The 14,605-nt window shown below is 45.7% G+C and overlaps 1 protein-coding gene across 1 annotated transcript in view; it reads left to right on the forward strand.

Annotated features, from left to right (window-relative positions):
• Positions 1-14,605, forward strand: part of GRV2 (DNAJ heat shock N-terminal domain-containing protein) — a 91,521-nt gene that overhangs the window by 46,783 nt on the left and 30,133 nt on the right. The window contains exons 8-12 of the mRNA XM_087396469.1: positions 40-2,277; positions 3,525-3,887; positions 4,376-4,516; positions 7,390-7,782; positions 7,910-8,401. Coding sequence (XP_087252595.1) covers positions 40-2,277; positions 3,525-3,887; positions 4,376-4,516; positions 7,390-7,782; positions 7,910-8,401 — 3,627 coding nt within the window. The remainder of the gene's footprint in view (positions 1-39; positions 2,278-3,524; positions 3,888-4,375; positions 4,517-7,389; positions 7,783-7,909; positions 8,402-14,605) is intronic.

The following is a 14,605-nucleotide window of genomic DNA, read 5'->3' on the forward strand; positions in this document are numbered from 1 at the left end:
CCGAAATTTGTGGACTTACTTGGTCATCTTCTATTGCAGGGGCAGCGACCGATACCTGTTTTGCCAAGATTGACTCTTCCAGGTCACCGTCTTGATCCTCCATGTGGCAGAGTACTGCCTTTACCCCAGCCTGCTACCACTGCCCACCATCGACTATTTGCAGATGTTGAGGGTGAGGCTTTGCATTTAAAACACCTTGCTACTGCTGCCAAGGATGCAGTAGCTGAAGGTGGTTCTCTTCCTGGATCCAAAGCAAGATTTTGGCGTCGGGTTAGGGAATTCAATGCTTGTGTTCCATACAGTGGTCTTCAACCTAGCATTGAGGTAGCAGATGTTACACTTATGGCATTACTTTCAATGCTTCCTTCTCCACCTAACTTGCCCCCAGAAGCTCCTCCACCACCTGCTCCATCACCAAAAGCATCGGCAACATTGATGGGCCTTATAGCTTGCCTAAGGCGGTTGCTTGGTTCTACAAGTGCAGCTTCAGTGGTGGTTTCTATGCCCATTGCTGTTCAACGTATTATGGGGCTATTGCGAAGTGGGTCTGAAGGAGTAGCAGCAGAGGCAACTAGCCTTGTTGCTGTGCTTGTTGGAGGTGGCCCTGGAGAGAGCAATTTTGTACTCAATTCCAAGGGAGAGAGACATGCAACTTTGATGCATGCAAAGTCTGCCCTCCTTGGGCATGAATCATACATAACAGTCCTAGTAAATAGACTCAAGCCAATGTCTGTATCACCTTTACTGTCCATGGCAGCTGTGGAGGTGTTGGAGGCTATGCTTTGTGAACCTCAAAGCGAGACAACAGACCATTCTACTTTTGTAGAAATGCTACGTCAGGTGGCAGGTTTACGAAGGCGTCTATTTGCCTTGTTTGGACATCCTGCAGAAACTGTAAGAGAGACTGTTGCAGTGATTATGCGGACTATTGCTGAGGAGGATGCTATTGCTGCAGAGTCCATGCGAGATGCTGCCTTACGGGATGGTGCTTTGTTGAGACATCTTGAACATGCCTTCTTTCTTGAGCCAGGTGAACGTCGTGAAGTTAGCAGGCAACTTGTAGCATTGTGGGCAGATGCATACCAACCTGCATTAGAGCTCCTTTCACGCGTGATACCTCCTGGTCTTGTGGCATATCTGCATACACTTCCATGTGAAGATGAAGAAGATGTACCAGATCCTGCAGCTCAAGCCACTTTTTCCACAAAGCGCAGGCAGAGGCGCATTCTTCAGAGGAGAAGGGGACGAATGTTCCGCACAAAGAATGCAGGGGAAGTTGCTGGCAAGACAGAGGGAAATGTTCTTCCAGATATTGGAAATGCAATACATGCAAATGGAGTAGCACTATCCAATGCACAGGTGCAAGTGAACAGTCCCACTTTAAATATGCCAACATCAAGTCCAACTGGTGGGGTGGCTTCTATAGAGAATCACACTGGAGATTGGGCAGCTTCACCATTGTCTCCGGACCCTTATTCTTCTATTTTTGTAGCCAATAATCTTTTGAATCAAAGCAGTATTGATGCAGCTACAAGTGATAATGCTGTTGGTTTATCCACCTATGCAAATGTCCCAGCTCCTGCTCAAGTGGTGACAGAAAGTGCTTCTGTTGGATCAGGGCGACTGCTTTGTAACTGGCCAGAATTTTGGCGAGAGTTTGGACTTGATCACAGTCGTGCAGATTTAATTTGGAATGAACGCACTCGACAGGAGCTGAAAGAAGCACTAAAAGCTGAGGTTCATCATTTGAATGTGGAAAAGGAGCGCACTGAAGATGTTAATGTTTTGGGATTTGACGTTGCTGACAAAAAAGGACAGGAGTTTTCCAACCAACTCTCTTGGAACTATGCAGAGTTTGGCGTCAAGTATCCTAGCCTTTCGAAAGAAGTGTGTGTTGGCCAATATTACCTTAGGCTTTTGCTTGATGGTGGGGGGATGGGAGGCCGTGCTCAGGATTTTCCTCTCAGAGATCCAGCTGCCTTTTTCCGGGCTCTCTATCATCGCTTTTTATGTGATGCTGATACAGGTTTGGCAGTTGAAGGAGCAAATTGGGATGAAATCGGTACTTCAGAAGACTGGTGTGACATGGGCAAGCTTGATGGCTTTGGTGGAGGAGGTGGCTCCTCTGTCAGGGAATTATGTGCACGGGCAATGACAATTGTGTATGAGCAACACTTTTCTGTGATAGGTGCCTTTGATGGAACTGCTCACATTACTGTCCTGCTCGATCGGACAAATGATAGGGCTCTTCGACATCGCCTTTTGTTGCTCCTGAAGGTGAAAATATACTTTTTATAGGTTTTGTGTGCTTGTTATGCTTACTCAGTTTTTTCCATTATTTTGTGGATGCTATTCTCTCCTATTCGACTCTCTTGTTCGCCCATGGGCTGGGTTGGGCTGTATGGCAGTCCCTTTTAGACGGTGTATCTAACGGCGGAGGTTACGGAACTAGTTGGATCCTTGATGACAGTGAAGGCACATGGGATCCTCCGAAATCTGATGTTGAGATGAGAGCCTTGTTGGCTCTCTGTTGCTGTTGCTCAAGGATGATGGATGGTGTCCTTCTCAGGCTCGCATTTTGCAATGCCCATCCATCTAGTAGTCTCCTCAATAGCTGACTACATGGTGGCTATCTGCCTCCATTACTGGAGCAACCTGATGGCATACATCGGCAAGCTGCTTACGGAGCTGTGTGACTTCCAGAATGAGGCTATAAATATACCTCTGCTGCTTGGCCTCTTGCACACGAAGACAATGAACCTCAATGAGGATCTGCTCCAAGACTGAGAACTGCCGTGGCTGATACGTGTAGAGTAGGGGTGCAGAGGGCTGGGTTTGGGAGGATGCGAGCCTGGCAGTGGATAGGGAGGTCATGAAAGGGGGCTGGCTGAGGGTATAGGGGATAGGGGCAGGGGGTGAGAATGATAGAGGGCTGGGAGGGAGGGAGGGGGGAGACATCTAAGGGGGGGCTGATGTGAATGCGGGAAAGGGGGCTGTCTGAGGGGGAGAGGTGACAGGAAGGTTGAATGCTATGGGGGATAGGGGATAGGGGCAGGGGGTGAGAATGATAGAGGGCTGGGAGGGAGGGAGTGAGAGGACATCTAAGGGGGGGCTGATGTGAATGCGGGAAAGGGGGCTGTCTGAGGGGGAGAGGCGACAAGAAGGTTGAATGCTATGGGGCAAAAGGGGGCACTGTGGTACTAGAGCTCGGACTGGAGGGGCACACTGATGATAATGCTGACGCTGCAGACTTCTGCAGAGCGATACTATCAGTTAGTCCACTATGATGAAAATTGACGTTATTGTCAATGCTGGTGTTTTCTGCATGTGTCTAGATCTCCACGATCCTAACCCGTTCAAAAGAAATGAAAGAGAAAAAGAGGAAGAAAAAATAACCCTCCCTTTCCTCACTGCAAACACCTAAAAAAAAAGACAAGATTGAAGATAAAAGAACAGAAAACCAAAGAGGAGGGCAGTGAACTTATCTTTGATGCCATCCTGCTCTTTACTTGCACATGAATCAGGTGCTGATGAAGGTGCCAGCCAATGCAGAGGCATGCGTTTCTGTAGGAGGTTGTGTGTTAGCAGTAGATCTTTTGACAACCGCACATGAAACATCCGAGAGAACATCCATCCCCCTACAGTCCAATCTTATTGCAGCCACAGCTTTTGTGGAGCCACAGAAAGAGTGGCACTACATCAATAAAGATGGAGTTCAGGTTGGCCCCATGGAGAAAGATGGAATCAGAAGGGCCTGGTCAAAGCAAGAAATTGACTGGAACACCAAGTGTTGGGCTTCAGGAATGACAGAATGGAAAAAGCTATGTGATATTCGTGAAATACGCTGGGCTTTGGCTTCTCGAGTTGCAGTCCTCACACCAGCACAGGTACACAGTTCTGCGCTTTCTAGATCTCCTTCTATTTAAAATGCATGTGTAATAGAGTTAACATCTGGAAAATTCTCTATATCTTTCTCATGTAGTCTGTAGTATTAATATCTACATTAAGATTTTATATCTTTCTCATGTTGTATGTCTGTAACATATATTAATCTTTGTACATTTTGGTGTACTTGATGAAGACTTAATGCCATGCTCTCAAACATTCAAGGCATGTGAAGGTACACACATGCGCGCACGCACGCACCCACACACACACACGCATGCACAGAGCGCAGATCAACTATGCATCCTTTGTTGTATACAAATCATATTGCCTCTCTTGTAGCTTAATATTTTCTGAAAGTATGAATGGAGAATATCAATGGCTCTCTACTAAGTTTTACTTGAGCATGTGACGTTTTGTAAGATTTGTTTATGAAGAGCTTATTAGAATAACCTACTTGTTGATGTTGTCATTGTGCTTTGAAATACAGGTGGGGGAGGTTGCTTTATCTATTTTGCACAGTATGGTGAATGTACATTCTGACCTGGATGATGCCGGAGAGCTAGTGACTCCAACTCCACGAGTGAAGCGTATTTTATCCAGCGCACGCTGCCTTCCTCATATAGCACAAGTACGTTTTTTCCAGCTGCTTATTCCCAGCCCCCTCAAAAAGAAGGAAGGAGGGGGGGTGGTACTCATCTTGTGCCTTTGTGTTTGCAATTTTGGTCCAGTTTCCACTCCTTGAAGCTCATCATTTGCCTTTTTCGGTGTAAACAAGCCATTGTGGAACCAGGAGAATCAGCTTTAATCTACCGCTTCTCTGCTGTTATGTTGCAGTGCTGCTATTGATCTCAGTTACTTTCTAGAATGGCTAGTAGATTCAGGCTTTGTGAACTCCTCGATAAGATACAGCCAAGAAACAACCATATCATATTGTTTGAATGTGTGTGTAAGGTACCTTTGTACAGAGGTTGCCTCATCCCTTACAAAACAAAGACAATTTTCTTAGATTCAAGTCATCTCATCTATATTGAAGTCTTACATGTGCACTACCTAATAACCAGTCCACGTGCAGGCCCCCATATGTGCCCCATGTCCAGATATGGTAAGCGCATGCACGGATGCTGTAATGTCTCTGGACTTTCTGACTGTCTTTGTCATCTTCACTAACGATATTATGTAATAAGTGAGAATACTACCGCACCTCTCTAGCCTATTATCATTCTACAGAGCGGAATATATGCTCCCCTCAAAAGAGTGTTTACTGGATGACTGTGCAAAAAGGCTGATTACACATAGGCGAGAATACAACTGTATGAATGTCACCCTTCCTGTAGAGATGGAGATGGAATGAGGCAGGCTGCTCCTCTACTGCTCCCTGACTGCTGCACTGACCGAGGCTGTAGGCTGCTGCTGGAGGTTGGTGCTAAAACTCGAGCTGATCCTGGAATGAGTGGGAGAGGGACCCTTTACATAGGTTGGGCCCTCCTATTGACAGACGACTGGATCCTGCCTTATCCGACTGGATGCTGATCTGGACGACCCCTTCTGCTGGACTACAACTAGTCTGCTTCTGCTCCAGCTGTCCCAACCTGTGGCGTGGCAGTCAGTTGTTGGCTGCGCCTAGTCCATCTTCTGTATGCACATGTGGCAGGCCTGGACTGGGTGCCTGTACTAACGCCTACACCTGTCCCTGCAACTGCGGATGACATCAGCACTCTGCTTGTACCTGCAGACTGTGCCTATACCTCTTGATGATATCAGCATGCTGTGAATAATGTCTACAGGTGCTTGCTGCTCCGCTGCATCTGCTTTAGGGGCAGCAGGTTGTCTTCAAAGCTCAGCCATGCCATGGGCTGACAAATGCCCATGGCATCCCCTTCTTGAAACTAGGGAAGATACACTGGTCGTTGTAAGCTGAAATGAGGTGAGGATAATTGAAGAAGAAATCCTCGTTGACATGGGGCTTCGCCCGAGCTGCAGTGCTTGAATTTGATTGGGTAGAGACAGTGTTGGTAGACTGTTCCCTTGTTAAACTGGTGGAGCAGGATCTGCTCAAGCTCCATGACTTTGTGTCATCCACGATCTTTGGATGCTCCACATCGGGAATGGCTGGCAATGTGCTGGCCCATGTGTGGCTTGAGCCTCCACACATGAAAAACAGGGTGGTCCATGTCTTTGGCAACTGGAATTTTATGGACACATCGTCGATGATATGAAGGATTGGAAAGGGTCTAAAGGTCCAATGTGAAAGCCCAAGGCAATGTCTTTCAATCTGCTTGAGGCGCTTCTTAATGTTGCCAAGGTAAACCCAATGCACTTCCTTATATCCCATGCTGTATCTATGTTTGTTGGCTTGTAACTCTTGAGCTTTGGCAATGCGATCCTTGACAGTCTCCATGGATGTGACCATTGTAAGATTATGAGTAGTGTGGTGTGAACGCACCCTTGGGACACATTCCCCTCCAGTTAGGAGGTTTGTTTCCCTAGGGTTAACTTCCTTGGTAGAGAGCATTCCCCTCCAGTTAGGAGGTTTGTTTCCCTAGGGTTGCTTCCTTGGTAGAGGATATATTACTCATTCTCTTGCATTTTCAATACATCTCTAAATTTTGGTGTTATCCTCACCCCTACTTCCAACATTTGGTGTCAAAGCCCTACTTCTCTACCAGCTCATGCTAGTCTTGCTTTAGGGGCAGTTCGATAGGTATTTTAGCCCTTGGTATGGCCTTGTAGGCTAGTGTGTGTGCTAGTCACATTGTGCACTATTATTTCATAGCATAAAGTCAACCTTATAACATTAAAATTTGCCCATGGTTGTACTTCTTCCTGCACAATTGAGTGTTGCTGCAATAAAATGGCTCGTTTTTCAGCTTCTAAGCTCAGTTTCTCAGCTCCATTGCTTCCTAGCAACCTAACAAACTCCTACCCAAGGAGGAAATGGCCCCAAGTCTTCAAGGCATGGTCCATGGATGATTGCCAATAGTTCCTTGGCCTGCAGATGGTATAAGCACTCTGCGCCTGTACATGTTGGTGATGCCAGCATGCTGCGGATATGTCTAGCTGCTCCATGTGTGCCTGCTACATCTGCTGTTGGGGCTGCAGGATGTCTGCAAACCTCCCAGCAAGGCAGCCATGCTATGGCCTGACAGATGTCCGCCATCCATAGAAGGTTTTTGCCTTCAACAGTCATTAGTGCTTGTTTCAAGGGGCCTTTAGATCCTGGAGAACAAAAGCTAGCAGGTGAAAGTAGCAAAAAGTGCTATTGGTCCCAAAGATCTATGTAGAACTCCCATTTTTTATGTGAGGAAAGTGTGCATCCTTTTAGGCCAGGTTCAGGCAATCTGAACTGGGAAGAAAGGAAGTCCTGTTAGGTTGTTGCATTATCAGCTGATTTTCATCTTTTAAACAATTGAAGGTGGTTTTTAACATGTATAGATGTTTTTGGAGCAGCTGTTTGCTTACACTGCGTATGAATTTTTATATAAGACGTTTGTGTGACCACAGGCAATTTTAATAGGAGAGCCAGCAATTGTGGAGGGTGCTGCATCTCTTCTGAAGGCAATAGTGACAAGGAATCCTAAAGCAATGGCCTGGCTTTACAACACGGGTGCTTTCTATTTTGCATTAGCTTATGCCGGATCAAACTTGAGCTCTGTTGCAAACCTCTTTGCCGCTACACATACCCACCAAGCCTTTCATGGGGGTGCTGAAGCAGCTGTGTCTTCATCACTTCCCTTGGCAAAGCGTAGTATACTTGGTGGACTCTTACCTGAGTCTCTCCTTTATGTTCTTGAGAGGAGTGGTCCCGTGGCCTTTGCTACTGCAATGGTTGCTGATTCAGACACTCCAGAAATAATATGGACATACAAGATGCGGGCAGAACGACTCATTGATCAGGTTTTCTAAATTTCCATTGGCTGAGAATCGTATCAACAGAAATAATATTATTTTGTTTTGCAAAACTTTTTACTTTCTTTTTTGGCAGGCATACTTACCTGTTTCATGAATGTTGTGACACTTGCAGGTTCTCAAGCATCTTGGAGATTTCACCCGCAAATTATCCCAACATTGCCATTCTCTTTATGACTATGCCCCCATGCCGCCTGTCACTTATCCAGAGCTTCAAGATGAGATGTGGTGCCATCGTTACTATCTCCGGAATCTGTGTGATGAAATCAGGTTTCCTGAATGGCCCATTGTGGAGCATGTTGAATTTCTCCAGTCCTTACTCACTATGTGGCGTGAAGAGGTGACAAGAAGACCCATGGACCTTTCTGAGGAGGAAGCTTGCAAAATACTAGAGATATCTTTAGAAGAGGACATGGAGATTGGAGATAACAGCAATGACAAACGCCAAACTGGGGGTGAAGACGAGGGGAAAAATGGAGATGGCCGCATTGATGAAGAAACATTGAAAAGACAGTACAGAAAGCTTGCAATGAAGTATCATCCAGACAAAAATCCAGATGGAAGGGAGAAGTTTGTGGCTGTGCAGAAGGCTTACGAATGTTTGCAGGTTTGTGTGCATCTTGGTAATAAATTACTGTGTAGTTTAGTTCTGCTTTGAAAATTCTCTCAAGTTGAGCTATGCCTATGTGAAGCAATTAGGGTTTTGTATGCAGAAAATATAGTTTCTTTCAGCAGGCACTAGCTACAGATCATAGATGTTGGTGGTGGGCATGTCTTGATTGTAAGGAACCCATAAGATGAGGGGCAGTTTATAATCCATGAGAATTTTGAAACGCGTTCAATCTGAGGGGAGTCTTGCAAACGCCTTCGTGCTCTTCTGCTATAGAGGGAGACCAAAAATTCGTATTCTCGGTTTCAATTGGACTTGTCCATATCCCAAGATAGCAGACTTGTCCATATCCCAAGATAGCAGAGGAGGTTACAGGTGTTCCACAGTGTTTCAGTCAGCTAAATAGGGATCCCTGGTGGAAAGTTGCCCCACATTGAAAGTTGATGGCTTCAGAAGTCTCTTGTAGACAGCCTAGCCAATTTTTAATGTCAGAGCTCCTGAGTCTTCCCTTGAGCAAGCATGCCAGCATTCCCCTCAGGAAGACTGGATGCCTTCATGCTTTATATGTTTTGATAGAGTTTCTCTTGTATGAAAGAAAGGCCATTGAAGGGAAAGTTTGTTGATGGCTGGATACTGGAAATAATATATTATTACACTTTCTCAACCGTCTAAAGGATTCGATGTGGGTGCAGAATCTCTTCAAGAATTACTTCCTTAAGTTGAGGCCTATGTGGAAGCTTTCTCCCCTGCACTTTTTGGTTAGTATTAAGAAGGTTCTTTTGAGTTTGAGGGAAGATGATGTAACCTGGGCAACACTAGTAGTATTTGATGCCATCTTGCCAGAAAGAAAGAAAGAAAGAAGAAAGAAGTTTATTAAAGTCTTCAAAAGACCAATGGGTCTATGAGACTGTGAGAAACCTGGTACAAACAAGCTGTGAGGTGGAGCTACTGAATGAGCATCCACACCAATGTAGGATGCAGAATGCAAAAATGCAAAATGATAGTACTAGGTACAACATAGTCATGCCAGTGGTCGACTACAAATCAACATCATCATCATCATCATCATCGCCATCAGGACATCAGGGTGGATGAGGCAATGGAGGCATGAAATCGGCAATAGAGTGCTGTCGGCTGCTCACGGGTGCGGCTCTGTGATGTCTCGTAGTCATAGCTCTTTGTCTAACAAGGGCCATAGTAACCTCTATCGGTCGGGCTCCAACTCTGAACAAAGAGGGGATGTCTCCAAGTGTAGTCTGTGTGTCAACCCTCTGTCTGAGCTGTTGGGTCACTGGCTTTGGATCGCGATCATGTCGAAGCGTCGTCTCGTGGGTGTCCATGTGATATGGCAAGAAGAACTTCGTGATAGAGCTCTAAGAAGGGTCTGCTAAGGAAGAATTCAGCTCTTGTCTCCGTGATCGAAGTATCCTCTCGCGGTGCTTGACCACCTCATGGATGAAGCCCGCCAAGCATCTCTGGTCTGGGTAGGAGAGGAACCGGGACAAAACCCCAAAACTATCTCTGAAGAGGCGATAGAAACGCCCTCCGATCTCATAGTAAACAGGGCACAAGTGCTCCTCCGTCTCAACCTCCTGTATGTTAGGAGGGGAGAAAACGGAGCATCCATACTGTACTGGAAGGGAGGGAGTCTATCCATGTGGAGGCCTAGTCGGTCAAACCATCTCTTAGTACGTGCATACTAGCATCTTCGGTCCCCCCTTGCTGAAAGCGCCATAGAGGAGGACAAAGCTAGCCAAGGTAGTCTGCTGCGCCCAGAAGTGTAATCCCCGTACTCCCTGACTTCGTACAGATACGTGATGACCTGAAATGCAGCATCTAGCTATAATGAGGATGACCCAAACTCAGCCTGAATGATCTGGTGAGGAATGGACGGCTTTTCGCGAATCATCCGCGATAGCATGAGAACCTGTAGCCGCTCCACACGAGCCCACTCTGTATTCGACAAATCTGGCCCCTGACAAGGGCTCCCATACATCCCCGTTGTGCGGACCAAGGAGTCAAAAAGTAGCTCCTTGGTCCGTGGATCCTGAATGTGCGAGCAGAAGCACTGTCTCTGTAGTCTGGCCAATGAAGCGTATCCCCTACCCAGGCGGGCCTGCATTGTTGGTCTCATAGTGAAGATGGGTCCGGAGAAGACAACCCCCAGATGCGTGTATGATGAAACTATCTCAACAGGTGACCCATCAAACGTGAACTGCTCCTAGTGCATGACGGCTCGAGTATTGAAGATCATAACCTTGGCTTTACCAAGGTTGACCTTCAAATCATGAGACTCACAAAAAGACTGTAGTGCGTTAAGGTGTCTTTGGAGCCCCTCAGTCGAGGGAGACAAAAGTGCCACGTCATCTGCATATAGCAATATCTGGATCAGAGTGCCAACAAGAGAGCATCCATCTCCCCCCTATATCTGCAACACTGTCTCGAGATCGTCAATTTAGAGGCCGAACAGGGTAAGTGATAAAGGACACCCTTGTTCGATCCCAATAGTGCTCATGATCTCGTTTGTCCACCCTGACCCTGCTCGAACTCTGCTTGAGACCTCTCGTAAAGTGCCATGATAGTCCAAATGATCTCCTGGTCATAACCCAAATCCTGTAGGTGTCGGAGGAGGTGAGCTCTTGGCTCCGTGTCAACTGCTTTGCAGAAGTCAACAAAGCAGCAATAAACACTCTGCTTGCGTGCCCTCGCCTCCTCGATGATACACCTGAGCGTGAGAATGTGATCCATGGTTTCATGATCTCGCCGGAATCCATTCTCTAAGTCCTCGACACTTTGCGAATCGATTGACCTTGGAATCAAGCACTGATGCATAAATCTTGGACATGACATGTCCAATCAAAATGGTCTTGTAGTTCTCTGGGCTCATGGGATCCCCTGCCTTGTGGATGGGTGAAATAGTGTTAATGGTCCAGGTGCGTGGAAACCCCAAGCAAACTGCTTCATTAAAGAGCTTTGCTAAGATCGGGTCTAGGAGGTTAATCCCGTATGCAATGAACTCAGTGCATAGCCCCTCATGATCCTTCGCTCGGCCATTATGAAGTTTCATTATGGCATCCTTCACTCCCCCCTTAGTGAAGAGGGTGGAAGAAGTGGGGCGTGGTATATGTGAGATGTCTAGGACTGGCTGATTTGGGATATCATATAATGTGCATGCATAGTTATGCTAGACTTGGCTGTCAGTGAGAGGTGAGGGGGACCGTCCCTCTAGAAATCTATGCCAAAAGTCCTTAGAGTTGTTACTAAACAAAATGTTAAGTAGTTTCTCCTCGTTCCAACGAATGAAATCTAGTTTCTTTCTACGTACCAGTCGACATTACTTGCGTAGCGTCTCTGGTTCGCTCGGAAGATTGTTTTTGGCTGTGAATCTGAGTTAACGGCGTAGAGCCTTACACTCATCATCGTACCAGCTATTACAAGGTATGGTCCCGGGTGGTGGTGGGCGGGTGGAGCGAGTGGTGTGAGCGAAAGCGTGAAGTGCAGCCTCGTGTAGTGAGCGGGTGGGTGATCAGGGCAGCGCGATTCTCTAATAGGGGTATGAACTCAATATAAGCGAGAAGTATGTATAGATTGCCCGAGTAAATAGGTGTGTGATCGCGGTCAAAGCGTATGTCATGATAGTTGGAGTAAGAAATGAGTAGGGTGGAAGGTGCTGTGCAACGGGGAGTGGAAATACTAAAGAATAAGTAGGTATGATCAGCTCCTGGGGGGTGAGGTGCTACAGTGATACAAGATGTGAAGGCAGGGGATCCCATGATGTAATCAACAACGCTAGAGCCTCCCCCATGTGGGAAGAATGTGAGAACACCTGAGAGCATACAGAGCTTAAGATAGGGATCCAGAATATACGTTCTAATGCTGATCAGATCTAGTAATAAAACCATGCGGTATATATTTCAAGGAAAAGGTTGGTTTTGTCTACTATTGTTCTCTTACAGATGCTCTCTAAAACAGAAGACATACTGGGCTGAAAGGATCCCAATGCTGACCCGGCATTCATGTCCTGCTTCACCTCCAGGGATCCACAAGATAGTGGCTCTTGAGATATTTGGCTTGTTTAGGCCCGTTAGGACATCAACAGACTGCGGGTATGCAATGGCATCGGCTACTTGTTGAATAATGTGTGCAACATATTACACACATGATTCAATAATTAGCCGATACCATCTCATACACCATCCTGGAAACAGAGAGTGAAGGGCAGATATATACAGAACCAAAAGTACATGAAGTGATTGAAGGGCTTCTGTGAGGTCTTTGGCTTCTTCGACTGAAAGATGCTTGGCAAGGAATTAGATTGCAGAGAGGCCAAAAGGCTTTCATGGTCAATACTTCTTTATCCATGCAACTTGTACAATATGAGGACAAGAAATACTATTATTGCTGCCAAGCATCAAAGTGGTTTAGGTGCTCCTGTTGGGCCGTGTCTTTTTTCTGCTGTAGGTGGTGTGAAGCTCCCTTATAATTCATTGATGCTATCTACTTTTCTGCTTCTTGTTGTTGTGCTTGTGTGTCTACGTTTGCTTATGCTTCTCATTGTCATGACCCACTTCAATGCGTTAAAATAAAAAAGTATGCAAATGTGCAGAATCGGACACAGCATTGGCCCTCCAAATCGGAATTGCGATAGCAAGATGTAGCATGTGAAACTCCTCATGTGTTAACATGAGGAGGGACGCCCATTCTTTTGTGGCTCCTGTGATCGCCTAAGGTCCACCTTCTCATTTACACCTACACTTGGCCTAAGACTCTTCGACCTACCTTTTTATGCATCCTAGCACCCATCCATTTCCTATTTTCCTTAGGACCTAACACATGTGTGCGTGTGTGTGTGGTGTGTGTGACTCCCTGCTTAGCTCTCCACATTGCTTGGGAAATCTTTCGGCCGTCTAGCTAGAAGTGTTTTCAGTTCTTTTGTACTAGCTGTTCTTTGTTGGAGCAGCGCTCACTACTTTTAGTTGTCAGTATTTTGTTGTGGGTAGTAGCTGTCCCACTTTGGGACAGCTATGAATTTACATGTTTTCTTAAAGCAAAATTTCTTTTACCCAAAAAAAAAAGTGTGTGTGACTCCCGCTTTGGCAAAAGTTCTTCTTATGGTGAGTTTTGATTGGGGTTTTTCCTTTTGGGCAGCCCTTAGCTTGTTGTCACATTGTACCTGCCACTTCTAGATGATGTCTGACCTTGAGGGAATCTATGCCTCATCTTTTTTGGCATTGCCTTGAGTCACGGGATTTCTTGCTTATGCTACAACAACAGGTTTAGGCTTGTCTTCCCAATGCTTCTTTTGGAAAACATTTTTGGCTGCTTGGATTTTATCCTGTCAAGCAGGGTTTTGATCTCCTTTTTTACTTGGTCCATCATTGACCTTTTGGAAGGACCGCAACCATTGGGTCTTTGGTGATCCCATTCCTAAATATCAGTTCTTCTAGGCATCTCTATTTCAAGTCCTTTATGATTTTCTACGTGCGCATGATTTAGATTATCTTGCTCTCTTGTTATATAATGAAATCTTTTGATGCTTGTAATTGGAGGTCCCAGCTTTTGGAATTGATTCTTGTAATATAATCCTCAATGGATTTCACACTCTCCCCCCCCTCCCCCCCCCCCCCAAAAAAAAAAGAAGAAGAAAAAAGAGTGTCTTTTATTATCATAATCTTCGAAAGATATCTAGGTTCATTATGTAGTCAATTATTCCTACCTGTAAAATACCTATTTCTAGCCTAACGAAGTATTATGTTTCATTTTGTTCCTCCTTCCGGTGCACAAATTTATAGGCCCTAATGCAAGAATGGAAGAGGGACACATTTGGGGAAAGGCCAAAGATGGCAGAGAAGGGGAAGCGGTAGGGGAGTGGAAGGAGGAGAGAGAGATAGGAGATACGATATGATATGATTGTATTAACGTCCTCGTGAGACCCTTCAGGATCTATGGGACAGTGATCACTATCAACAAGTAGTGATTGTTTACATCCATTGAAAGAAAATAGCAAAAATAAAAACATAAATGTGCCATGCAGTGAGTACTTGTTGTGCTAGCCTGTGTGCTAGACCAAGTACTTTGTTGTGATATTATAAAATTTCCTTTATGTAGTTGCCTAGCTCTTTGGCTGGCCATTCCAGTATGGATTTCAGGTTGCTTCTATTGCCCCTATAACATTCTCTGATTTGCGCATATGCTCGACAT

Source organism: Dipteris shenzhenensis, chromosome 25, assembly GCF_047967505.1.
Source record: "Dipteris shenzhenensis isolate YYH24624 ecotype China chromosome 25, Dip_SZ_1.0, whole genome shotgun sequence".
Taxonomy (NCBI): Eukaryota; Viridiplantae; Streptophyta; class Polypodiopsida; order Gleicheniales; family Dipteridaceae; genus Dipteris; species Dipteris shenzhenensis.